The following is a 26736-nucleotide window of genomic DNA, read 5'->3' on the forward strand; positions in this document are numbered from 1 at the left end:
GGTTCATTTGTTCCGTGTAATACCAAAACCATGTAATACAAGACTTGTTTAAAAATAACATTAACTTATTTTTTATACTAATTATGTATGTGCATGAGAAAAATCAGGTTAAAATGTATTTTGTTATATCAGAACCCCGTTCCGTGTTAAGAAATAATGTGAATCAAGGAATGTGTACCGTGTTATATTGAAACCAAGCAAGGGAGCCCATATGCAAAATTTTAAGGGGGTGGGCGCTCAAACATTTTCTCCATGGTTTAGCTGAGTATTTTCCCAATGAAAACCAATTTCAGTACTGATTAGAGACATTAAATTTGACATTTTTAGTAACTTATTCATTAATGGCAGGAAAAGAAATTTTTATGCATTTTTGCAGAGAAAAAAAGCACTAAAAGCAAAGAAATTCTCATTTCTAAGGGGGGCTTGACCCCCCCTCCTTGCCCCCCTATATAGGCGTTCTTGAAACCAAGTATCATTAAAACAGAGTAAAAACTTTACAGTTATCAAACATTAACAGAGAATGTCTTACACAAAAATCAAATAATATCTTTTTTAAAGAAAACCTTCGCGTCATATCAAAACCATGAAGTATTAAATCCAAGTTTCATGCCGTGTCATATCGACGCGTACTTCTACAACACGGTAAAAACCGTGTTGTAGAAGTACTGTGTTGTAGAAGTACCGTTCAAAACCACGAAGTATTAAATCCAAGTTTCCTACCGTGTCATATGGAAACCATGTTGTAGAAGTACTGTGTTGTAGAAGTACCGTGTTGTAGAAGTACCGTTCAAAACCACGAAGTATTAAATCCAAGTTTCCTACCGTGTCATATGGAAACCATGTTGTAGAAGTACTGTGTTGTAGAAGTACCGTGTTGTAGAAGTACCGTTCAAAACCACGAAGTATTAAATCCAAGTTTCCTACTGTGTCATATCGAAACCATGTTGTAGAAGTACCGTTCAAAACCATGAAGCATTAAATTCAAGTTTCGTACCGTGTCATATCGAAACCATGTTGTAGAAGTACTGTGTTGTAGAAATACCGTTCAAAACCACGAAGCATTACATCCAAGTGTCGTGCCATATCGAAACCATGTTGTAGAAGTACTGTGTTGTAGAAGTACCGTTCAAAACCACGAAGTATTAAATCCAAGTTTCCTACCGTGTCATATCGAAACCGTGTTGTAGAAGTACCGTTCAAAACCATGAAGCATTAGATTCAAGTTTCCTACCGTGTCATATAGAAACCGTGTTGTAGAAGTACCGTGTTGTAGAAGTACCGTTCAAAACCATGAAGCATTAAATTCAAGTTTCGTACTGTGTCATATTGAAACCGTGTTGTACAAGTACCGTTCAAAACCACGAAGCATTAAATTCAAGTTTCGTACGGTTTGATATCGAAACCAGGTTGTACAAGTACCGTGTTATACGAGGGACGCCTGTACTTTTAAAAAAGTGATCTTCTCACTCACTTCGTCTCCCTCCTTGACCATGAACCCTCTGTCGTAGGTCTGTCCTCCTGCCTCCGCATAGAAGGAGGTGCGGTCCAGGATCACACCACACTCACCACCCTCCTCCACCGCATCCACGAAGCCTCCCACCACACGAAGGGACACCACGGTGCCACGGCATGCCTCGAACTCTGCGGAAAGAGTCACGAGAAATCAGCTTCGTGACGGAAATAGAAGAGATTGTTTCAGTTATTTACTCCATAAAGCAACTCAAATGATTATGAGAGCCCATAAGGAGTAGGGTGGTTCGAAAAAAATCATTTTTTTAATTTCGGAATCACGTTACCACTCAAAAGTTGCAGTTTGGTATCCCCAATTAGGGAAAAATTAAAAAATACGTACTTGCCAACCTTCGAAGGAAAAAAAACAGGAGATTTTACTAGAGATATATCCGATTTATCATCGACATGTCATCGCTACAGAATTAAATTATACTTTTAAATAACATGAATACTAAATTTAAAGTGAAATGGGGTTTTTTTGCAGGTAAGCAAATTGGTAGTTGCAAGAAAAATTTACTGTGAAGGAAAAACAAAATAATAAGGAGTGAATTTGCTTAAAGTTTCATACATTTTCCAGTCTCTACCAGAAAAGTAGCTGCAAAAATTTAACTACTAAAATCCGAAAAAAAAGGAAATCAATATATAATGAAAATAAAATATAAAATAAGTAGGTATAGGGTAGCACATGTTAAAATAACTTCCAACATTAAAAATAATTGAAATAATTTCAAGATGCAAAAGGATTGAAATCTGCTGCAATTTTCGGCAAAGCACGTGCTTCGTTGAACATGCAATGTGGAAAGCTTCTAAAACATTAATTTTTACTAAATTCTTATTCCCCGACACTGGTAGACTAGAAAAGGTCGCCATCTATTAAGAGAGTGAAACTTTTTAATGATTGACTGAAAAAACTGCAAAAACGGGAGAAAATAGTAAAAAACGGGAAATCGGAAGATGGAAGTAAAAAACGGGAGTCTCCCGCTAAAAACACTAGAGTTGGCAAGTATGAAAATAGATTAAAAAATTAAATTTTCAAAAAAGAATAAAATTAGTTTTGTTGTATTTGTTCATAATGCAACAGCCATAAATTTTCAGTATACAGTGTAGTTTGAACCTAAAAAATATTTTATTGCTTTTAAATAAGATCTGTAGTTCACGCATCGATCTTAAATTGTGCTTCAAATTTCCAGAGATTTCAGCCGTATGCGCAAACGAAAGATGTTATAAAAAAGCTATAAAATATTTTTCAGGTTCAAACTACACCCTATACTGACAATTTATGGTTGTGGCCTTACAAAAATATAGAAAAAAAAAACAAATTTTATTAATTTTTGAAAAATTTTTTAGTATAATTTTTCAAACTTGCAGCCCCATGAGCGAACTGAAGATGCCAGCTCAGAATTTTTTTTATTATTTTTCCCCAATTGAGGATGCCAAACTACTTTTGAGAGGTAACGCGATTAAAAAATGAAAAAAATCTATTTTTTCGAACCACCCTAATTAGAGGACTTGAGTTCCAGCATACAGGGTGTCCCTAAATGACCGCATAAACTCTGCACAGATAGATTCCTCGTTGGGAGTACATAAAAACTGCCCAAAGAAAAATGTTTCCACGTAAAAACTAAATATAAAAGGGTCATAATATTCTTTTTTTTTTACAACTGAATATCCGATTCCTGCATGCAAACATATAAATTTCAAAACAAAATATTCGTTTTACCAAATATTGTTAAAGGATTAGATGCAACTTCCACTTTCTTGAGAGGACGACACAGTTCTTGAGAAAAACACAGAAGATTAATTTACACTATGTACAGGAAAGATCGTTAACTGCTAAAATAATCATCAGCAATTAAGCAAATATCAATCGACACCGTAAACTCAACGGTTACACACGTATCTACATCCAAATAAGCAAAAATACAGCTCAAAAGGCTTACCGTAGTCTGCTTCCCTGGCGTCGGAGAGTGCCCTGTATGCGTACTTGGGGAGGTCGTCTGTGGGGGGAACCCCCCTCTCCTGCAGCTCCGAGATGGCGTGGACATCCAGGCGGATCTCCTCCCCTGCCCCCTCCCCCTTGGCCTGGGACAGCAGCTGTAGGGAGAAAAACAAATTGAAATCTAGTCGCTTCGTTTAGTTTCGACAACTGGGTCATCAAGATTGAATGGAGCGAGACATTTCTAGTCCTGTAGGACAGGCAAAAGTGGTGTTTCCATTGGGTGTACTCCATTTACAGTAAAACTTGTGTATAACAATACTGTCCATAATGATAAACCTACCGACAACAATACAGTAGAATACCTTTATAACGCCGACCTATATAATGCAATTCTCTATAAACCGCACAACTTTTCAGAAGTAAACAATAGGTTTTGAGGTTTAAAAAATACCTCTGTTTTGCCTTGCAAACATACAAATGGTTAGGCAAATTAAATTTTGAAAGTTTTTCATCTTTCCATCTTAATTCAAAGCTTTTAAATTGAAAATTAGTTCTCACAGTAAGCAGAAAATACCAGACGGCTCTTGAAAATGCAGCTGTTATGCAAACCATGAAGCTTGCAGAAGTGCTGAGAGAAGATTTTGATTGTGAAACATTTATTTGTGAATAACTAATTGTAATATGGGTGCTTTAATACTTATTGCAGATGAAACTCATTCTGAAGTGCTAATATATAGATATATTCTGAATATTAGTTTCAAAATTTGTGAAATGATCTGTATAACGCAAAAGCTCTGGTCCCAAGGTGTGCGTTACAACGGTCTTCTACTGTATTAACTTTGCTCTAAGAAAGATAAACACAAAGTTAAAACTAATGACAAGCACAAAATTAGAGATCCTCTAGTGGTAGATTAACAGAAACCAAACGGGAAACGTAAATTTGTTAATTATGTCATCATAAAAGGACTCATTTTCTACGAAAAGTGTTCAAAAGAAAGAAAATATTTAAAAAAAAAAAACCCCGGAAGAATTGTGATTTTTAAAAAATAGATTAATTAGAAATTTCACTATTTTGCATCAATAGGTAATGAGTCTTAGTTTCTCTTTGTTTTTTAAATCTTACCTCGTTCCGTCTCGCTACATTCTGAATTTTTTTAAAAAGACGGAAATCTGGCAAAAGACTGAAAAGACTGACCCTTGCTTGAAGGCCCATGATGGTTAAGTAGTTTTTCTAAACAGTACACGATACAATGCAAATATATATAATACACAAATGTTTTTTTTTTTAAGAAACAGTGCCAGATCTTTCTCGCAAGAGGATGGGGGGAAAAAAACCACCTGTGCTCTTTTCCTGGCCTCTTCGTAGCCCTGGGTGTCCACCTTCAGGTTTTTCTCCTCCACCATGAGCTGGGTCAGGTCCACCGGGAACCCGTAGGTGTCGTACAGCCTCCAGGCCACCTCCCCTGCAAAATCGGGAGTTTGAAGTCACAAAACGCACCATTTCCAACGGATAGCTTTGAAGAGAGACTGACAAAGCAACCCATGTCATAGCCAGACTTAGATAAAATGAAAAGCTTTATGTGAACACAAATCCTAACTGGAAATTTTTCTGCAAATAATTATTTTGCCTAACTCACCCTTGAATAAAGAACTGAATTTATATTCAAATATGAAAGAGGCCAAAAAAAAGTGCCTTAAATCATTTAATTTTTTTTACAATAACATATTGTTTGCTTACTTTTCACCAACTGAAGAAAACTGCCGAAACCGTTATTTTTTTTACACATGTGCTTTAAAAGGCTTTTGGAGAAAAGCTTTAACAGAAATAAACTCTGGGATTTTCTTAAAAATTCCTTTAAAAAAAAAAAAAATTTAAACATTAGCAGTTTGAAAAAAAAATTTCTGCAGAGTCAAAAATTTTCTGCGAACGCCGTTCGCGTGTTTGTCTATATTATGCAAGACTGGTCATAGCGCCTCCCTTCATATGTGCATGCGGTGTTACGAACTGTTGCTGAATAATTTTAGAGCTTATATGAGGCACAAATCTGTACAGATCACGGTTGGCTTTCTGCCGGCAGAAACTAGTTTTTGCCGTGCCAGTGGCAGAAACTGGTTATAACCGGTAAAAAACGGCAGAAACTTAAAAGCCTCATTAATTAACTTAAGTGATTGCTAAATGATATTTGTTTAACACTAGAACAACTGACATTTTCTGTATACCTAGAAAGACTGAAGGGGCCGGTGTGGCCCCTACCCATTTTTGGTGTGAATTATTTTAAAAATTCTTCCTGAGTGTGTCCACATGCCCAATGCACCTTCTTTTATGACTAAATAAAAACTTAGTATGCAATTATTTGTAGTGTTTCTCTCTATACTGGCCAAAAGCTTGGATTAGTTTTTCTTTTCAAGAGCAATGGCTGCCATTAGGCTGGTAAGCAGTCAGTACTGTTTATAGCATTTGGATATCCAACTGGCTGTATAAAGCGAAAGTTACAGGTTAAACTAGAGAGAACGGCCTTTTTTTATGCCAGAACAATTAGGAGAAAGGAACAAAAAAATTTTTTAATTGTACAAAAGCTTAGGGGCCACTGTGGCCCCTCCCGTCTTTCTAGGTATAAGGATCAATATTTACAGTACTATGAGGCGTATGATAAAATGATTAAACAAGCATTCAAATAGTGTCATATAATGAAAAGTCAGGAAGTTACATTACGTTCCGTTAGACATTATCCAAGTTATTAAACAACAAACTATGCGAGGGGCCTGGTTAAAAAAATAAAATCCTATGTTAGTGTCCTTGATTTAGTTCAGAAAGGGAATTTTTCATTTGCTGATGCTCGTAATATCCTTATATATTATTTCTGTAGCCTGTTTTTGGTTTCTACGCCAAATTTCCCTCAATTCTTGATCGATTTCTTTGATTTACACCTTATTTTAAAGCTTATGGTGCTGGCTACTGACGAAAAATAGACCCAAGGTCTGAAAATTGTTTCTTTTAGCCGAAAAACCTGTTTTAAAGAACCAGAATGAGGTTTTCGGTCAAACTTATAACTTTAATTTGCGCTCTGACCGACTGAGCTGAGTAGCTTGATCGGCAGAGCGTTCTCTTCGTAACCAGGAGATTACGTGTTCGGGCCCACGTCCGAACAATCTGCAACAAAAAAATTAGAGAAATATCGCGCATTACATGAACACTGAATTAAATGAATAACAACTATGAGGGAATAGAATAAATGAGAAGGAAATGCTCCTTGCTGATATGAAAACATTCAGTGATTTTGTGCTAAATTACTTCGAAATTGCACGTGTTTTTTTTTTTTTTTTTTTGAAGCTTTGGCTCTGGAAAGAAAATTAAAGCATAATGTAAGCGAAAATATAAGTAACAGGTTTAAGATTTCAGACTACAATAGAATTGTTTTTTGTTCAGAAAAAAAATAATAAATCGTATATTGAAATATATATTCTTCTAATGAGTTTTTGACTCTTTGTACAAATAAATAAAATACTACCTCAATTTGAAGGGTAAAATATATATTTTTCTTCTTTTTGCTAAAAAACAAATAGCTTATCACATTTTTACTACATTCGAAAGCATAGTTCAATTTATTTTGTATTTTAACCGTGCTGTTAAATGATGAACACGTGCTGCCATCTAAGTTATAACGGTTTAAGCAGCCTGCGATAACAAATTGTAAAAATTTTCAAAAATAAAAACATTTTTCTTCAATATCTTATCTCATATATTAATCCCCTCTCATTTTAAAACTTATCAGGCTGGCCAATGACGAAAAAAAGACTTACGGTCGAAAATTCAAGTTTTCGAAATCGCCTCTTGCTGTTTCAAAACCTTGATGCTGCCTGTAGTTCTTATGCATTTTTTAAAGCAAAGTTCTAATGCAGTTTTAAATTTTTTACGTCGCTTTCGGCAAAAAAAAAAAAAAAAAAATAGCCTGTGTGTGTGTTTATATTTTAATAAAGCTTAACAGCACTGGACTTAGTTGTTCGGTTTAATTGATAAGTTTTTTTCGGTAGAGCGTTCGGCTATAAACTATCTGAACTTCGGGCAAGCTTGGGCTGTCCGACATAATATCAAATTTATATTAGTATTACGCATTACATGTGCTCATAACATACACACCTAATAAAATAAATGCAGTGGGAATGCTACTTGGTGTTTCGACTCCTTTATGCAGGCTACAGTTATCATTCGGATAAGTTGATTGTTAATCGAACTGTGTTCTTTGACTACATCCAGACCACTCAACATAATGTAAGCATAAAAAAGTATTAGATTTACCTAAAGAAATCCTTTTTGTGCAGAAAAACATTTTTATTGTATGCTAAAATGTAGATGTTTCTAATAGCAGTGTTCGACCTTTTGTACAAATGAAAAAATACTACGCCCGATTAAAACTACGAGTTTCACGCAGTAAACCTTTAATTTTTTATTCGCGCGAATACGATATAAAGCATTAAAAGTATTATCAACTTCATTAGCAAGAAATTATTTTCTACTCCTCTGCTTTCTGCTGAAAAAAAAAATACATTTTGTCTACGTTCGAAAAATTACACTTAAGAACGGACTCAGTTCAACTGGTTTTGGTTTTGAATTTTAAGTGTTCGATTAAAAGAGAAACATGTGAGGGCATTTAAGCCGTAACGGTTAAAGCAACCTTCTATGTGAAATAGTTCAATATTCAAAGATAAAAACACTTATTTTCAATCAAATTTATTACTTCTCTAGAATGTTTGTTTCAATCGCTACGTGAGATCTTTGTCATTCTTTAATCAAATTCCATGCTTTGCGAATAATTTTAAATCATATCATGCTGGTTAATGACAAAACACAGATGCATGATCTTATTATTATTATTATTATTTTTTGGCAAAAAGCTTTTTTGCTGTTTTTTACTACGCATTCCTTCAATGAATAGCTTTCGAAAAGGAAGGCGCAATTGCTAGGTTTGTTGGGGTGTCGGGCTGTTAGTCAGAATGGCGCCAATTTGAATCCGTGCCAATAAATATCTCTTTAATGTTTCTTTTTTTCCTGTCAGATGATCACATGGGCAGCACTGTATTTGCCACAACCTGTTTTTTCACATGCACAATTATTGCTTTTTCACGAGTCACCACTCAGCCACACTTTTAATGACATTTATGTTTGCATTGAAAATATGTACGATTAAAAGGGGAGCTATGATCAAATTATCACAACGTTGTATTTAACGAGGTTTTGTTACTGATGTCTTTAAATTACATGCCTTCCCTTCTGCGCTTACTTGTTTTTCGGTTCTTCTTCATAATGTTCTTCCTTTGAAATTCATAAAGAGCGAAATGCCTTATGCAACGATTTGAAGCACAGTGCGGAGTTCCGCACGGGTCGACTAGTTTGGATTAATCTAACAAAGGACGAAAAATCACATGGATGCTTAGGAAAGAGGAGTGACATACAGAATTAAACAGGAATTACCGATTGTAATTTGCTTGCTTGTATGCCTCATTTCAATTGCTTGTGATCGAAATTATCATGTGCATCAAGAAGAAAGTGCCAGAATTTTACTTGCCAATATTAACATAGATTTTGTACCTAATGTCACAGCTTTGCTAAACAAATTGGCCCCATTTCTAGGAACTTACTTTTCCAATCAAATTTTTACCACTACCCCACTTACCACATGGTGTACCAGTTTAAAAACATATACATATACAATAGATAAAAGTTTCATAAACATTGCTTGTTCCTTGATGAATTGCCTACTAGCTCTTCTGTTGCAGGAATACTCTAAAGTTTCTCATTTGTACATATTAGATTGAGAAACTGTTTAGATTTTAGAAACCACCTTTTCTAAGAAGCAAATGCAGGGTCCAAACAATGTAACATTTGATTTTAAATTGTGGTAATATCGTAATTAAATTGTGCTTTGGTTAATAATTATTTTTTCCATGCACTTCCTATTGCATGTCAATAATTTAATTTTTTTTCATTTTGTGAGTTTTTGCCAGTTCCTGCCACAAATGTGGCAGAAAGTGGTTTTTGCCATGCCGGTTTTAACCGGTTTCTACCAGTGGTTTTAACCACCTCGGCAGGAACTTGCCAACCCTGGTACAAATAACATGGTTTATTTGCAACTATTCTACAGTTTTGGTAGGCCATCGAAAAGGGTACAAGAAATCAGAATGCTAGCAAATGTGATCTACAGTATACTCCCAATTAATCCACGGAATGTGGCGGCACAGTAACTGCGGAAAAGGAAATTCGTAGATAACAGGCAAAATAGCTAGTGTATGCAACAGCTTGAAAGATCAATAACACTTGCCCATACTTCAATTATAGCTAAAAAGATAAAAGTGTATCTAACGAGCTGATGTGCGCATCATATGACTTCCTTTTACTCCAATTTAATGTCATTTCCCTGTTATTGGCAATGATTAATATGATTCAATTGTTTACTCTCTAAATATCACCAACAGTGGACAAATTGAAACCAGATTTTAAAAAAAGAAAAAAAAATCGCCAAATTTGTCGCCAAGTTGGCGACAAAACTTGGCGATCAAAAGACTGGCGATATATCGCAAAGTGTCCGCCAAATCATAACACCACTTGAGTTTACATCGAAATTAACAATGATTTCCCCCTAGAAAGGGGCAAAAGACCCTCCATAGGAACATCCGAATGCTACCAAAAGGGGAGGTGCACAACTAGACCCCACTAGGAATCTAAGTACCAAATTTCAACTTTCTAGGACACTCCGTTCTTGAGTTACGCGACATACATACACACATACGTACAGACGTCACGAGAAAACTCGTCGTAATTAACTCGGGGATCATCAAAATGGATATTTTGGGTGTCTGTACGTTCCTAGGCATGTATCCACGTGTGGTCGGGTCGAAAAATAAACTAAACATTCATTCGGGGGCGAGTAAAATGGAAATTTAGGCCCATTTTAGAGTGAAAATTTTTTCGCGAATACCATACAGTAGAAGACTGTTATAACGCACGACTTGGGACCAGACCTTTTGCACTATACAGGTTTTTGCATTATATAGATCATTTCACAAATTTTGAAACTTATATTCAGAATATATCTATATATTAGCACTTCAGAATGAGTTTTATCTGCAATGAGTATTAAAGCACTAACATTAAAATTAGTCATTCAAATAAATATATTTCACAATCAAAATCCTGCCCTTAAACTAGCTTCATGATTTGCATAACAGCTGCATTTTCAAGAGCTACCTTTTGTTTTCTGTTTACTGTGAGTACTAATTTCATTTAAAAGCATTGAATTAAGGTGGGAAGATGAAAAGTTGTCTTAAAATTTAATTTACCGAACAATTTTTATGTTTGCAAAACAAAACAGAAGGACTTTTTAAACTTCAAAACCTATTGTTTACTTTTGAAAAGTGGTGCGGTTTATAGAGAATTGCGTTGTATAGGTCGGCGTTATAAAGGTATTCTACTGTACTTCCTTTTTTGTAAAAGGAAGTAAAAGCAACACGAATAATGCCTCCCGTTCTGGAGCCAACGACAAAAGAGAGCATACCTGGGAGGACGTCAGAGTCTATCTTCTTAATGGCTCTTTCCAGAAGAAGCCTTCCTCGATTCAGGGTCTTCAGGAACTGGGCCTCTTCGTCGTTGATGATATCCATGATCTTCGAGAGAAAACAGACGAGATCATCGACACACAACACGGGACAGATCGGTTCGATGGGGGGGGGGGGGGGGATTTTTAGGTTCAGATTTAGATTATGAAAAAAAGATTAACGAAAAGAGATTGTCTATACTGTCGTGCTGAGTCGTATCCGCAACAGAGTTTTAAGAAATTAACCGAGTTAGATGGCTCAACTTAATACAGTTGGCTTTCTGTTTAACGACGGCTTTTCACGGTCCCAGATGGTCGACTGTAGCGTTAAAAGCGTTCTATTTAAGGACGCTTTCTACTTAAGGACGATTTTTTGTGGTCCCTTGAAAGTCGTTAAACAGAGTCAACTGTAATTACCAAAATAGCTCGTCAAGTTTAATTAAAGACATATGCAAGTGCAGGTTTGTAACAAATCAAATTTAGGATTAAAATAACATGCAAGCTCATTTTCTGCCTGCAAACAAGAAAAAGAGCTAAAATAAAATGGGAAGTTTGTACTCAAAGGATCACAGTGTTCATTACTTTTACATTTTAATACTCTTTGACGAAGAAATTTGAAAATAAATTTTCTTTCACAGTACAAATAGAAATGTTGTTTGCGGAAACAAATAAAACCAATATTTAGTATAGCAGGGATCCCGTTAAGGATTTCGAATTGTTCGCCAGTAAATTAGCCAAATTTTTAAAGGGTTAGCCAAGTTTCAAAAGTCTTAGTAAATGACTAACTTTTACTCATTTTGATGTATTTTTGAATATTTAATCAGAAAGGGAAGAACAACCTAATTTTTGACAATTTTTTGAGGATAAGGGCAGTGGTATATCCAGGCATTTTTGTCCGTTTTTGGGAATTTTATGAGAAAAAAAATGCAAATTAAATAGTTTTTCCACAAGTCATATGTTTTTTTTTTTCAAAGGAAAAATGGCTAAAAACAACTTCAAGTGATATTTATCATTCTTTAATAAATTTGAGAGTAGAAATAAAAGCTTTTAACGAAGTAAAGAGTTCATTCCTATCTTACTCCGATGTTTCAGACATTGAACACAATGAAACAAATCTTTATTCAACAAGGCATCCGCCAAAACTTTCTACTTGGTAGCCACGCTGCGCACTCGATATCCAATCAGCGAGAGGCAAACGTCATCCTTCCTCCGATCCGATGGACAATAACGCTTCGATCCGGTGGTCTGGATCGGAGTGGTCCGAGGATAAAACAACTTTCCGTGATTGCCAGTCTCCGAGTTTTGTGAAAGGTTCGTTTTTAGGGGTCGGAATTTTGTGAAGGGTCCGTTTTTAGGGGTCCAAATTTTTTGAACGGACCTAATTTTTATCTAGATTGACATCTGAAGGCACATTTTTTTTTCATTTGTGTATATTTTAGAGAATTTTCTGTTCGCCAATAAATTTGCCAAATTCGAATTTTGTTCGCTGATTTTACGATTTTATCGCATTTGGCGCATTGGAGAATGCTTAACACGGTCCCTGCAGTACACATCCCTTGATTCACATTATTTCTAAATCTTGTATAACACGGTTTCGATATAACACGAAACACGGTTTCGATACAACATGGTACATATCGACATGATTTTTATTATGTACATGATTAATTAGTGTAAAAATTAGTTAAAAAGTTACTTTTAAAAAAGTCTCGTGTAACACGGTTTCGATACCGCACGGAACAAATGAACCGTGTTATACGAGAGACGCCTGTATATTGCAACCAAATTACACATCCGTAAGCAAATCCTGCAAACAGATCAACTAAAATGTATCATGTTAGGTTATATCAAAAAAGGAGGGAGTGTTCTGTCTGAACAAATCTGGTCTGGTCGCTTGTTTTGAACGGAAGTAGTTTAGATCTAAAGACTAGGTGGAGGAAAGGTTTGATATCAATTGAAGGAATATCATGAAATTTCAAAACTTTCAACAGGATGTAAAGCCTAAACCATTTGAGATTCACCAAGAATATTTTTTACCTTTTCTTAAATACACAAAAAAAGTAACCATGCCAAGTTACAAAAAAATTCGAGACTGTGGGTGCTAAGCCACATTTTTTGATTGAGTTTTGCATTTTTTTCTAAAATAAATTAAAGAAATAAAAAATATTATTGAAATGATGAATAAAATAAGCAGATATAAGGTAGTACATAGTAAAAAACCACCCAACAACAAAAATAATTGAAATACTTTCAGGATGCAAAAAGATTGAAATCTCAAACGAGGCATGAAACTTTCGGCGCAGCACGTGTTTGACGTCGTTGGCATGATTCCAAAACGTACGTTTTTGGCAGATATCGCGGAGGATGAAGATTCAAAGGGAAAAAAAAGAAGAAATAAGAAATCGGGGACCGAAAATTTCAAAAAATCGTATTTGTTTCCGATTTTTGAGAAAAATAAGGCCTAAAAGAGGCAAAAAAAAAAAAAAAGGAGGAAAGGTTTTAAAAACCAACAAGCAAAAGCCGGAAAAATCTCATCCCTGAGGAATGTTTAGAAATTGATTTTTTACTTGTAAAGTTAAAGTGAGAGCATTTATCTACATTGAGTAAATCATTCGAGGATTTTTTCCCCTGAAAGTGTAAAACAGCAGAGATAAGTTTTTTTTTTTTGCCACAAAAAAGCCCAACTATGGAGCTGTTAACCGTTTTATGACGGTCAATGACTCATTTCTATAACAGAATTTAAACTCTGAAATTGGCAAACGAAAAGTGAACTCACAGATTCAGGGTCCTTCTTGAGCTCGGGGAAGACGTCACCCTGGAAAGAAAATACGAAATTGTCACCATAACATTCACGTACCAGGGCCCAATACAGGCTGATTTTGCTACCCTTTTTCGGTACCTTCACAAAAATCTTATTTTAAAATCGGTACTTCCACAAAAATCAATAAAATCAGTAGTTTCACAAAAACATCGAAAATTTCACAAAAATTCGCATTCTAAAATATAAAATTTGTTTCTCTATTTGAAACAAAATATACTCATGAAATAAAATTATAAGCAGGTTTATATGAACAATCGCTTAAATAGAAACCTTTTTGTAGTATTTTGACTAATTTTTAGCCGTTGCACACCAAAGTGTATTCATGCAATGTTATCGCAATCTTTAAACATCTGTTTTAAGGAACCGTTTTTCTCATATTTTCCTATATTGTACACAGTACATAGACCATTAAGCTGAAATTACGATGGTATTTTTCGTACTTAGGTTTTCAGCTCCCCCCCCCCAAAAAAAAACCTGTTAAAAATAATACTAGATACATTTACACTTTTCGAACTAAAATTTCACAAAAACAATGCTGATTAAAAAAAAAATTCTCTCACAAAAATAGAATGATGCAATACTTTCACAAAAATAGGTAGCGAGAAAAAAATCCTGGATTGGCCCCTGCATACACTAAATGTCATTTGGAAATTAATCCTTAAGGAGCTACGGAATGAATATTTCCGAAATTGAAAATTTTATCAAGTATGAAATACATTATTTAAATTATCTATTAAAAGTATCAAATACTTTTAATTGATAAATTTCTGTTTTTGAGACATTAGCATTTGTTAGCAAACCAAATTTGCAAATAATTGCTTCACAAATACACTGCAATAGTAAAACATTGCTCTTGCTTTACAATTGCAAACACATCATTTTAACATTTTAAGCTCAATTCTAGAAACAATATACCCGACTCACCTGATGAAATAGATACGTAAAAAATAAACGAACAAGTAAAGTAGTAGCACATTTTTTCAAAAGAAAAAAAAAGAATTAAAAATAAAAAGGTCATTAAAATAAATATATTGTATCAAAAAAAAAATGTTTGTGAAACTCTTTCTTCCATGTAGCGAAAATTAAAAAAATATAGAAAAATGTCCACTTAAATAAACAATTTTCATCCAAAAAAAAAAAGATCAAATCACGAAACCCAAGTATAGAGAGCAACATTTTTGAAGAACATGAAACTGAGGGAACCAAGATACTTTTTCATGTCAAAAGATTTTAGTGTCAGCAGAGTTGTATGATGAAATTAAATGGTATACTGTCTGGACTGCCAATTCATGTCCACCATTTTTCAATGCTAGGCAATTTTGTGTTACTGTACACAAGCTTTAAACACATGAATCTGACATATTAAGGTCACTAACGACTCAAAAAGCACAAAAACTCAACTACAAATAAAAAAATAACCACAACACGCCCAAGTCGGGACGCAAAACGACGGATCGCAAGAAAATGGGGGCTTTCCCCCGATATAAAACAGCGAACGGATTCTCACCAGTATGGAGATGACAACTGGCACCAGGCTGGCAAATACGCCGGGTTTGGCCCCCAGCTTCTCCGTGGCGTATCTCACGGCCCGCCGCAAGATCCTCCTCAGGACATACCTGAAAATTTACAAGTATAGATATAACTAGCTGTGTTGCCCGGCATTGCCCGGTCTAACTTGGAAATAAAAATTGTGTCAAGTGACGTATATTCAACAATCAGGCGTAAAAAATAAATTTAAAAAACAGCATGATTTCCCCTCCAAACAACGGCGACAGATATTAAAATACTTCTAAGACATTAAATCCAGAGAGATGGATTTAAAATGCATAACCATGGAAACACAAAATAAAATAAGTTTAAGGAATTAAAATGCGAAAGAAAATGGTTCACAATTTGAATGGAATCGAGATTTCTTACACTTGATTTAAAAAGGCTCGTAACTTTTTTTCCTTTCGAGATAAAAGCTTATTTTTTCCACCATAGGTCGAGTTAGATCTGGAGTAAAAAAGGTCGCTTTTTCCAATGGCGTCAAAAAAAAAAAAGCTGTGGGACAATTCCTTCACTTTTTATTGATTTATTTAATGAAGAAAGTAGTGCCTAAATTTCAGCTAAGCCTACAAAAATGCGATCTAAAAACGCAAATAACTCCCGCCGTAATAAAGTTAGAGCATTGGAACAAATTGCATAGAATGCGGAAAATTCTTCCCTTTCCAACGATATATAATGTTACTATTTGCGAGTCATTTTTCACCCCCATATTCGAGAATTTATGTGAAAATTGGGCCTAAATTTGAATAAAAAAGAACTATTCATCGAATTGTTTTCGGACTGGTCTGCAAACCTTCTCAGGACTTAAAGGAACAAACTGAAAATTTCAGAAAAATCGGCCGGGGAGTTCTGGAATTTTCAAACACACAGATGCTTTTTGGAGACTTCATTTTATACTATGTAGAGATGTGAAAATATACACAACATAGTCACATAGATCTAAAAGATTGAAACTGAGTCTAACACAGACTTGCAAACCTTACAAAATAGATAAAATATTAAAAATGCTTTTTGAAGGCAGCCCTCCGACAACCCCTAATTCAGATTGAATATTATCCTTACGATTAAATTTATATTGCTGGTACTAAGGTCTAGTACTATGACTATCCCTGATAAACCAGAAGCCAAATCTTCTCTCTCTCTGCATATTGGAACATGCGTTTGAAACAATTAGCGGGCCGAGAAAAGGTAATCCCCCTGCCCCCCACCCCCCAGTTTTTGACCTAGCGATGGCCCTGGTATTCTTTCCTAAATTTAATGACGGTCAGGGTTTGAAATAGGGTACAATTTCTAGGGAGGGGGGGGGGGAATGTCTCCCTTTACTTCAGATTCCAGGGGGGATTTTTTGAATTTGGGGGAGAATTTTTATAAGTTCTGAAAATTTTAATAATTTTTTTATAATTCATTTTTATTTCATTTTTCTATTTATTCATTTTTAAATTATAATTTTTTTAGTATAATATCAACCCCACACACACATTTTCAAATAATTATTCAGTAATTTTGCAATTTTATTTCATTATTTCATTTTTAATAAAATATTTTACAACTAAGTAACATACACTCAATTATTTTTTTAAATAGACCATTTTCTGGATCTAATTATCCGAATGGGGTTCGGTCCTCATTGTTTAGAATAATATTTCTACTGTACAAAGACTTTTTCTCTGACGATCATCAAAAAGTTAAAGTAAAAAATTGCCTATCCCTTTCGAAAACGGACTGTCGTTTCCAGCAGCTTTCGGATCGCATTTCGATCGGCGGATCGGAGTTAGTTGATGTCGGCGGATCGGAATCGGTTGATCGGATTCGGTTGATGTCGGTGAATCAGAATTCGTCGATGTAACTTGAATTGCTTTGAATTGACGAACGCTTTATTAAAATTTTTCCATCTTTCCAAAATGAAAATGGATTTATAAATGTAATACAGACATATTACAACAATATTTCAGCTCAAAATGCTATTTGCTAGCGCTACCCCCCCCCCCCATGAATTTGACTGGAAATTACACTCTAAAAACTTATATTTAACCCGATTCGAAAGCGAGAACATTTTTGGGGGGAATTTGCGCCATTGAGCTTGGGGGAGATCAGCACCCCTGCCGAAGCTGAAACCATAATCGCCCCGTACTTCGAGACGAACGCATTGGGGAACAAAACAAAAATCCCACTCACCCCCTGCCGGTGTTGTCCGGCCTCCCTCCGTCCGCCAGCGCCACGGTGAGGGTCCTAGCGTGGTCTGCCACCACCCGGTATGCCATGTCTGCGCCACTCTCGTCCTCCACCCCCACTTTGCCGGAGTAGGCGGGGGCCCCGGTGGCCTGGGGGAGAGGAAACAGTCAGTGGGGGGAGAAAAACAACAAATGTTTCACTTCACTCCTGCAAATGAGCAACTTGGGAAATCCAAAAAGGGGATTTACCTTCTGTATCGCATCGAATATGGGCACAAACATGTCGGTGTCGTAGTTTGAGCTCTTGTCCTGTATCACAGACACCAGTCGCTCCAGGCCCATGCCAGTGTCCACATGCTTCTTTGGGAGGGGCCTCAGGCTGCCATCGGCCTCCCTGGAAAGACACATTCACCCTCAAAAACATTTGGCATTACAGAAAACTTACATTTAAACAAAGGACAAAATTATAAAAATGGGAGTCTAACAGCGGAGAAATACGGAATAGCTTTGAGATTGTTTCAAACTCAACACCTTTCAAACTAAGGACAAAATTATAAAAATGGAAGCCTGACAGCAGAGAAATATGGAATAGCTTTAAGATTGTTTCAAACTCAACACCTCTCAAACTAAGGACAAAATTATAAAAATGGAAGCCTGACAGCAGAGAAATATGGAATAGCTTTAAGATTGTTTCAAACTCAACACCTCTCAAACTAAGGACAAAATTATAAAAATGGAAGCCTGACAGCAGAGAAATATGGAATAGCTTTAAGATTGTTTCAAACTCAACACCTCTCAAACTAAGGACAAAATTATGAAAGTGAAAGCCTGACAGCAGAGAAAAACGGAATATCTTTAAGATTGTTTCAAACTCAACACCTTTCAAACTAAGGACAAAATTATGAAAATGGAAGCCTGACAGCAGAGAAATACAAAATAGTTTTAAGATTGTTGTTTCAAACTGCTCTTTAACATGTGGAAAGGAATCTTTCCACATGTTGAAAAACAGTTTGAATTTAGTTTAAATGATGATCTAATAACTTGGGACATTTTTTCACAACTTCATAAGAGTAAACTTAAAAGAGTGACTTAAATCCAAAAATGTTTGAACAATGGTGACCATTTATTTTTTACATAAGTTTGGTGCTCTTTCATGCAAAATTTCAAATCATGCCTTGTTTGTCCTATATAGGAGAGACTACAATTGGAATTAATTTCATACATTCCACAACAATAAACAGGATGACTAGAATCTTTAAGAGAGGAGAACAAAAATTTATTAACTTGACAGAACACCATCTGGTAGGGTTGACAAGTTTTTGTCACTAGCGGACAACATTTATTCCCACCTGGCAACATAGGATTTTGCAAGTTTTAGCAAAAGTGACAAGATTAAATTTTTTTTAATCTTCGTGATTGCAAGGCTAAGAGTGCTTTGAAGTTTCCACGGGGAAAAAATTAATTTCTAAAATATTTGAGTTAATTCATAAAAACATGAATGTCTATACAATGGTTGAATCGTTAAGAAAAAAACTCGTCAATACATAGATTTGAACCATTAAGTTATGAGCAATCATAATGCACCCACCTGTTAAACTGTATGAAGACGAGGTTCCATATCTCGAGCACGTCTGGGACATCCTGGTTGACCAGGGGGGCGGCATCCCTGCCCCCCTCCCTGTCGTAATGGATCTCGGAGCAGGGCCCACAGGGGCCCACGTCCCCCATCTCCCAGAAGTTGTCCTTCATGCCAAAGGGCAGGATGCGCTCGGGGGGCAACCTGTCGAAAAACATCTTTTATGAAATATTCTATACCAGTGTCCAATACAGGCTGATTTTGCTACCGTTTTTCGGTACCTTCACAAAAATCTTGTTTTGAAATCTGTACTTTCACAAAAATTAAGTTATAAAATCAGTGGCGTCACAAAAACATCGAAAATTTCACAAAAATTCGTATTTTAAAATATAAAATTTGTTTCTCTATTTAAAATAAAATTTACTCATAAAATAAAATTCTAAGCAGGTTTATATGAGCAATCGCTTAAATAGAAACTTTTTTGTAGTATTTTAACTAATTTTTAGCTGTTTCTCGCCAAAGTGTATTTATGCAATATTATCGCAATCTTTCAACATCTGTTTTGGGAAACCGTTTTTCTCATAATTTCCTATTTTGTACACAGTACATAGCCCATTAAGCTGAAATTACGATGATATTTTTCATACTTCTTAGATTTTTAGCTCCCCCTCCCCAAAGAACGAAACCTGTTAAAAATAATACTAGATGACATTTACACTTTTCGAACTAAAAAAAATTTCACTTGTTCCACTTCTCTTTTACAAAAATTAGGATGCCTCTAAAATTTCAAAAAAAAAAAAAAAAACAATGCTGATAAAAAAAAACTTTCACAAAAATAGAATGATGCAATACTTTCACAAAAATAGGTAGCGAGAAAATAATCCTGGACTGGCCCCTGTATACATTAATTGACATGTTAATTATTAGGCATGGAATCAAACCCATTTAAATGACCATTTCTCTACCATTTTGCATTTCAGGAGATAGAAAACCAAAAACATAAGCTATTTAAACATTTTTAAACCCAAAATCTGAATGAATCGTAAAAATACTTTCTAATTTAGGATTTGGAAAATATTATTAGATTAAAGTGAAAGAATAAATTTTAGCAGAAAATAATATGCACTTTTTCCTAAACCACGCAAGCTTACAAAAACCCAGATAAGGGTGGATATTTTTCATTATAGGTGTGTTACAGCTCATTTTCTACATTTTTTGCCAAATTGGTTGAAATAAACTGCCGATACAATCGTCAATAGTTGCCAAAATCAATAGAGTTGAAATTTAAAATTTAATTTTTAAATAAAGCAAAGCATTGAACAAGGCTAATAGCACATGAAAACAGGACCTCGTAGATCATTTCGAAAAATACAGTAGAAGACCGTTATAACGCACACCCTTTCAGAGCTTTTGCGTTAAACAGGTTTTTGCGTTATATAAGATCATTTCACAAACTTTGAAACTAATATTCAGAATATATATACATATATTAGCACTTCAGAATGAGTTTTATCTGCAATGAGTATTAAAGCACCAATGTTACAATTAGTTATTCACAAATGAATATGTTTCACGGTAAAAAAGAAAGTGAATTATCCTGCACTTCTGCTAGCTTCATGGTTTGCATAACAGCTGCATTTTTAAGAGCCATCTGGTATTTTCTGTTTACTGTGAATGCTAATTTTCAATTTAAAAGCTTTGAAATAAGATGAAAAGATTAAACACTTTCAAAATTTAATTTGCTTAACAATTTTTATTTTTGCAAAGCAAAACAGTGGGATTTTCTATTGCTTACTTCTGAAAACTTGAGCGGCTTATAGAGAATTGCGTTATACAGGTGGGTGTTATAACGGTCTTCTACTGTATATACAATAAAATCCCTCTAATATGGACACTTAACGGGATAAATTTTTTTGTCCAAATTAAAGAAGTGTCCGCAGGAGAGACGTTTAATAATGTTATTTGCATTGGAACTGGAATTAAAAATTGTCCGCATAAGAGAGGTGTCTGTTAGGAGGGGTTTTACTGTAACAGATTTTTTTTTTCAAGACTTCACCAATTAATTTTTCACTGAAGTTTCAATTTAAATTATTTTTAGCTACATTTAATTTTAGTGAGCTGATCAAGTTCAACTACATTTACATGCATCATAATTAAACTTAAAATTAATGTTTTTAAAATGAAAAAAACCCAAGAGATTTTAAGAATTACTTCAGCAAAAAACTTTTATAATGAGATGTTAAACCACTGTTAATGCATATAAGTGATATTAAGTTAAACATAGATGCCATAATAGTGCACCAGGGAGGCGACAGGAACTGGAAAAAAAAGTTCCCTGACTGTTCCCTGATTAAGTTCACCAAATTTCCCTGATTTATATTATCAATGATAATGGTTTCCTTCCCTTGCCCTACCTGAAAAGCATTGCATATTAAATAAAATGTAGTGTTTAAAACCGTTTAAGCCGTTAAATAGTGTATTAAATTATCGACAGAGAAATATTGTAGGAAATCTAAAACAGATACTTTACTTCCAGGAACCAGTTGACATAAGAAATTATTAAGACTACCCTTGAAGACATATCTAATCATGATAAAACTAAAAAAATTAAATGGAAATAATCTTAAACTGAATTTTTAAGCAGTATAATTGTTGCTGCAAGAATAACAAACAAGTGTTAATAAAGTATGAAAGTAATGTAGTTTTTTAAAGTAATGTTACTAACGTAAATAATACTGCTGTGTGTAGAGAATAGGCAGTATCTGCAGAAATTAAGTTTGAGATATTTGAAGAAATGTGTGGTGGATTCAATACGAACAATAGGAAAATGTTGGAATCAGACGGTTTTTTTTTCGCGCCTCTTTTTCAAGCGGAAACCAAATAAGAGAGTACGTACAATAGATGACAAAAATTCAAAAAAAAAAAAAAAAAAGAAAGAAAGAAAAATGTGCAGTTACTGCGCTTTACTTGCACAGGGCAAAATAGACATATTTACGTAAAACAAATTGAAATATTCCAACAACCAGTCATATTGAGCTATTCCCTAATAGGTTTTAATGAATGGATACAGCATTTTAACTATTAAAAATAATAAAAATATATTTACTTATTTACACAACTCAATTTCAAATCATTTCATTGGTTGTCGAAAAAAATCATAGATTACTTTAGTAACAAATCACAATTGAAATGAAAAAAAAAACAGTAATAATTTCAAAATATATATGGTTTTAAAATAAAAGAGTTTTGAAGCCTGAAAAAAAAAAAAACATGCATGTAATCTGAAGTGACAGCGAATAAGACCATGGCAATAAACAAATTTGATTTTCAGTCAAAATTCAATTTTAATACAACAAATAATTGGAAAATTTGTAGGGAACTAAAGTACTCCATTTTGTAAAGGAAAAAAAAAATTTCTTCATTTGATCAATTTTCCCTGAATTTTTGTTATTTTTTCAATATTCATTGATTTTTCCCTGAGTGATAAAAGTTCCCTGACTTTTCCCTGATCTGTTGCCACCCTGTTAATATTTTTAAAATGAAAAAAAATCAAGAGATTTCAAGAATTACTTCAGTAAAAAGCTTTCACAATGAGATGGTAAACCACTGTTAATGCATATAAAGTGAAATTAAATTAAACATAGATGCCATAATAGTACACTATAAATTTTAGCTTAATTTATTCCACCCTTCACACCCTGTTCAACAAAATCATCCATTAAATATCAGTAAAAACTAGAAGACGTTTACATACATTGAAGAAAAAGATAAATCTTGATCATTTTTTCTCTTTTGTTTTCCAATTTATTAATATTTTTTTTGAACCTCTATTTGAGCATAATATTTTCTTATTATGTAATTTAGGTAGTTTACACATTATTCAGACGCTATCTTAAAATATATTCCTTAAGAAATAAAAAGTTGCAAAAATTTGACACCTTTCCTGATGATATTGATGAATGATAACAGGGAGTGAAATAGGATTAAAATTCTTGGTGAACCAACTTTTGACCACAGTTGACCATCCAAAATTTATTTAAATGAAGTAAATTTCTTCAAAAGAACGGGTGTGTTGAGCATTAAAGAAATTGCGGGTATTTATGATGGTTTTGATCAATTCTTTTTAACTATGACCATTTTACCCCACCCCAGGTCATTAACACACATGAAACAAAAAATGCCATTAAGGGGTTACACTACCTCGAAAATGATGAAACGATCAAAAAAAATTGTATTGCTTATTTCAAAAGTAAAACCTATTCTGAACACAGGGGGAAAGTTTCATTGCTTTAGTTCAAATATTTAAAAAGTTATGAGTGGTTTTAGGCCATGCTCGCTATGTGTTCTTATGCAAAAAGAAAAATTTTGAACTGCTTTTTCTCCATGATGGTATTTTTTTTTTGTGTGTTTTCATGTCGGTAGAATCACTAAGGATTTTTTTCTATTAAAGATACAGCTTTTAAGTAATAGTTTTTGCAATTGGGATAAACTATTTGACAAAACTGTGCATTGAATAAGCATTTTATATATTACTTGAATGTTTAGAGATTGTTAAGTCTTTGAAAACCAAATTTTTTTAAAAAAAAAACTTCGATTTTTAACATAATTAATCACAGAAAATTTTCTAATAAACTCATAAGTAAATGAATGCACTGATTTTTAGAGATGATTATAGTGATCATTTAGCAAAAACTTTTTTTAAATTAGTGCAAAAATAAAAAAGCCTTTGGGATTTTAAAAAATTGAAATTTTTCTCTATTTTTTGAATTTTTAAAAAATGTAGGCAAGGTTTTTAAATTTTGAAAATAAATTATTGATTACGAAATAAGTATGCATGTTATGGTTTCAAAGAAATATAAAATTTACTTAAGTTAAAGAAAAATGTTTGAAAGGTACTGCGACCCTTAAGCTATTTAAATCAATTCTGTTCAGCCTAAAATTCAGTGCAGCGTGTTCTTTAGCAATGTAATTTAAAATAACAACAAAAACATTTGAAGTTTTAAAAGAAATTCCCATTTTTATTGTTTACCCAAGTTGAAAAACCTGTATTTTATGACCACTTTACCCCACATGAACAATAATCAACAGGGCATCATGGGAATAGTTGCACTCACCCCACCTCCAGCCAGATGTCTCTGCACTCTGTGTCTGGCTCCAGCCCAGCCTGGGGATCCCCACCGAAGTAGGTCACGTATAGTCTGTCCGCAGAGAGGCCGAACACCTCGGTCAGCAGCTCCCAGGACCAGTGGCAGATCTCTCTCTGCAAGACACATCAGTGACAACTCAGAGAGTACTCTGTACTGTCTGAGTAGCACTCGGTAACTACTCGGACAATACAGAGTACAGCAAAACCTGTGTAAGTTGACCACTTGGGATGCACTACTTTAGTGGTACACTTAAACAGGTGGTCAACTTACAAAGGTTGAGTTATACGATATTACTGTTGCCATCCAAATTTTGCTTCAAAATAGTTGCTTTAGTAGCCTAAATTGTTAAAAAAAAAAGGCGCCTAAATAGTCTCCTCAGCACAATGATTAAGTTGCTTTTTTCACCTATTTAGTTGCTTTTTCCAATATCTTTTTACTATTTACTAACTCAAAAAATACTTAGTGTTACAAAATCACACAACAGAAAATCTTAAAACATAGCTATTTATAGTAAATGCAAAAAAAGGAAAAATCAAAACTTAATTTCTCAGATCTAACATGTGTTTTAACATCATTCAACATTTTTTACTGGAACTACTACTTCAAAAAAGCAACTCTCAGAATAGTAATGAAGTTGATAGTTCCAATATTTTTTAAATACTTACAAATTGAAAAAATACATTGTGTTACACAATCAAAAGATGACTACCTGTAGTAACTACAAGAAAATAAAAACTTATTTTCCCAAACATAATATTTTTTTCAAGATTACCTTGGTTCATTCGCATTTTTTAATGGTACTAATAATAATAGAATTCAATGAAGATCTTGTTTTTTAAAGTCAAGACAAAGGAATTATAAATTGAGTTGGAGTGTGATTAAAACAGAGATTTAAACGCCGTATGATTAAAAATCTTTCATTTAATACTTGGATGACAAAATAGAAAATTTAGTTATTTTTTTATTTTTTATCAATATAAATATCAATCAAACTTTATTTTCTTTTGTTAATGATATGGTTTAGCTTTGTTTCTTTCCGTTCTACAGTTCTTTCTTTTTCTCGTAACTTCTCTGCACCTTCTATCATCCCCTGTGCTACTCTAATTTCTAACAAATCATTTTTATTAATAGCTGATTTTAGTCGTTGATTTGCTAATTTTAATAGCGAATCTGAAGATTCTTGGATTTCTTTTCCTGAGCAGCTATTTTTGCTTTGTCTTCCAGTTGTTTAATTGATTGTGCTTTGCTCTTTATTTCTTCTTATCATTTCATTGTGCTTTGCTTTCTTCTTCTTCTCACGGAATCAGCCCATATCATATGGGCTGATTCCGTGCCTGAGAAAAGCGATCAACTCTGCAGGTTTTACTGTATTTGTCTAATTTATGCTTTCAAAACCTTTTGGCGGTCCAGTGTTTGACCTTCAGTTGCTGATGGCTGTTGCAGAGTTGGTCAGTATAGCGTAGAATTACGTGGACGCAAAATTAAGACATACTTGCCAACCTTCGAAGAAAAAAAAACAGGAGATTCCACTAGATGTATATAGGCGATTCACCAGCGACATATCGTCCCAACAGAAGTATTAAATTATGCTTTTAAATAAAATGAATACTAAATTTGAAGTGAAATGGCGATTTTTCGCAGATGTAAACAAATTGGTAGCAGCAAGAAAAATATACTGCAAAGGAATATACCAAATAATAAGGCGTGATTTTGCTTAAAGTTTCATACATTCCCTTGTCTCTACCAAAAAAGTAGCTACAAAAATTTAATTACTAAAATCCAATAAAATCCGGAAAAAAAAATCAATATATAATGAAAATAAAATATGAAATATGTAGGTATAGGGTAGCACATGTTAAAATAACTTCAAACTTTCCAAATAATTAAAATATTTTCAAGATGCAAAAAGATTGAAATCTGCTGCAATTTTCGGCAAAGGACGTGCTTCGATGAACATGTAACGCGGAAAGCTTAAAAAAAATTACATTTTACTAAATGAGTTATTAATAGGAAAAAGTCTTATTCCTTGACATTGGTAGACTAGAAAAAGGCGCCATCTATTGAGAAAAAAGTGAAACTTTTTGATGATTGGTTGAAAAAACTGCAAAAACGGGAGAAAATTGTAAAAAACGGGAAATAGGGAGATCGAAGCAAAAAAACGGGAGTCTCCCGTTAAAAACAGAGTTGGCAAGTATGTTAAGATCATCTAATTATTTTTTATGCGAGAAGTTGTACTTCAAACCTCAGGACTGCAAGTTTGATCTTATTTGCCACATACTGAAATTTTTGGTCGTAAAACACGACTAATGACTACTTATTTCGAACTCTGCTTTAAAATCCAGCGAGATTCGTGTTAGAAGCAGAACTCGTCATACACAGTACAGTTAAACCTGCATAAGTTGACCACTTGCAGTGCACTACTTTAGTGGTCAA

The 26736-nt window shown here is 34.1% G+C and overlaps 1 protein-coding gene across 1 annotated transcript in view; it reads right to left on the reverse strand.

The window, feature by feature from the left end:
• LOC129232482 (alanine--tRNA ligase, cytoplasmic-like) overlaps positions 1 to 26736 on the reverse strand; it is an 80678-nt gene that overhangs the window by 43769 nt on the left and 10173 nt on the right. Inside the window, exons 4-13 of the mRNA XM_054866628.1 lie at positions 24271 to 24416; positions 19169 to 19360; positions 17830 to 17974; positions 17585 to 17730; positions 15369 to 15477; positions 13817 to 13855; positions 11002 to 11110; positions 4790 to 4914; positions 3453 to 3606; positions 1472 to 1641 (exon numbers count right to left, since the gene is read on the reverse strand). Of these exons, the coding sequence (XP_054722603.1) occupies positions 1472 to 1641; positions 3453 to 3606; positions 4790 to 4914; positions 11002 to 11110; positions 13817 to 13855; positions 15369 to 15477; positions 17585 to 17730; positions 17830 to 17974; positions 19169 to 19360; positions 24271 to 24416 (1335 nt within the window). The remainder of the gene's footprint in view (positions 1 to 1471; positions 1642 to 3452; positions 3607 to 4789; positions 4915 to 11001; positions 11111 to 13816; positions 13856 to 15368; positions 15478 to 17584; positions 17731 to 17829; positions 17975 to 19168; positions 19361 to 24270; positions 24417 to 26736) is intronic.

The sequence above is a fragment of the Uloborus diversus genome, unplaced genomic scaffold, assembly GCF_026930045.1.
Source record: "Uloborus diversus isolate 005 unplaced genomic scaffold, Udiv.v.3.1 scaffold_12, whole genome shotgun sequence".
Classification (NCBI taxonomy): domain Eukaryota; kingdom Metazoa; phylum Arthropoda; class Arachnida; order Araneae; family Uloboridae; genus Uloborus; species Uloborus diversus.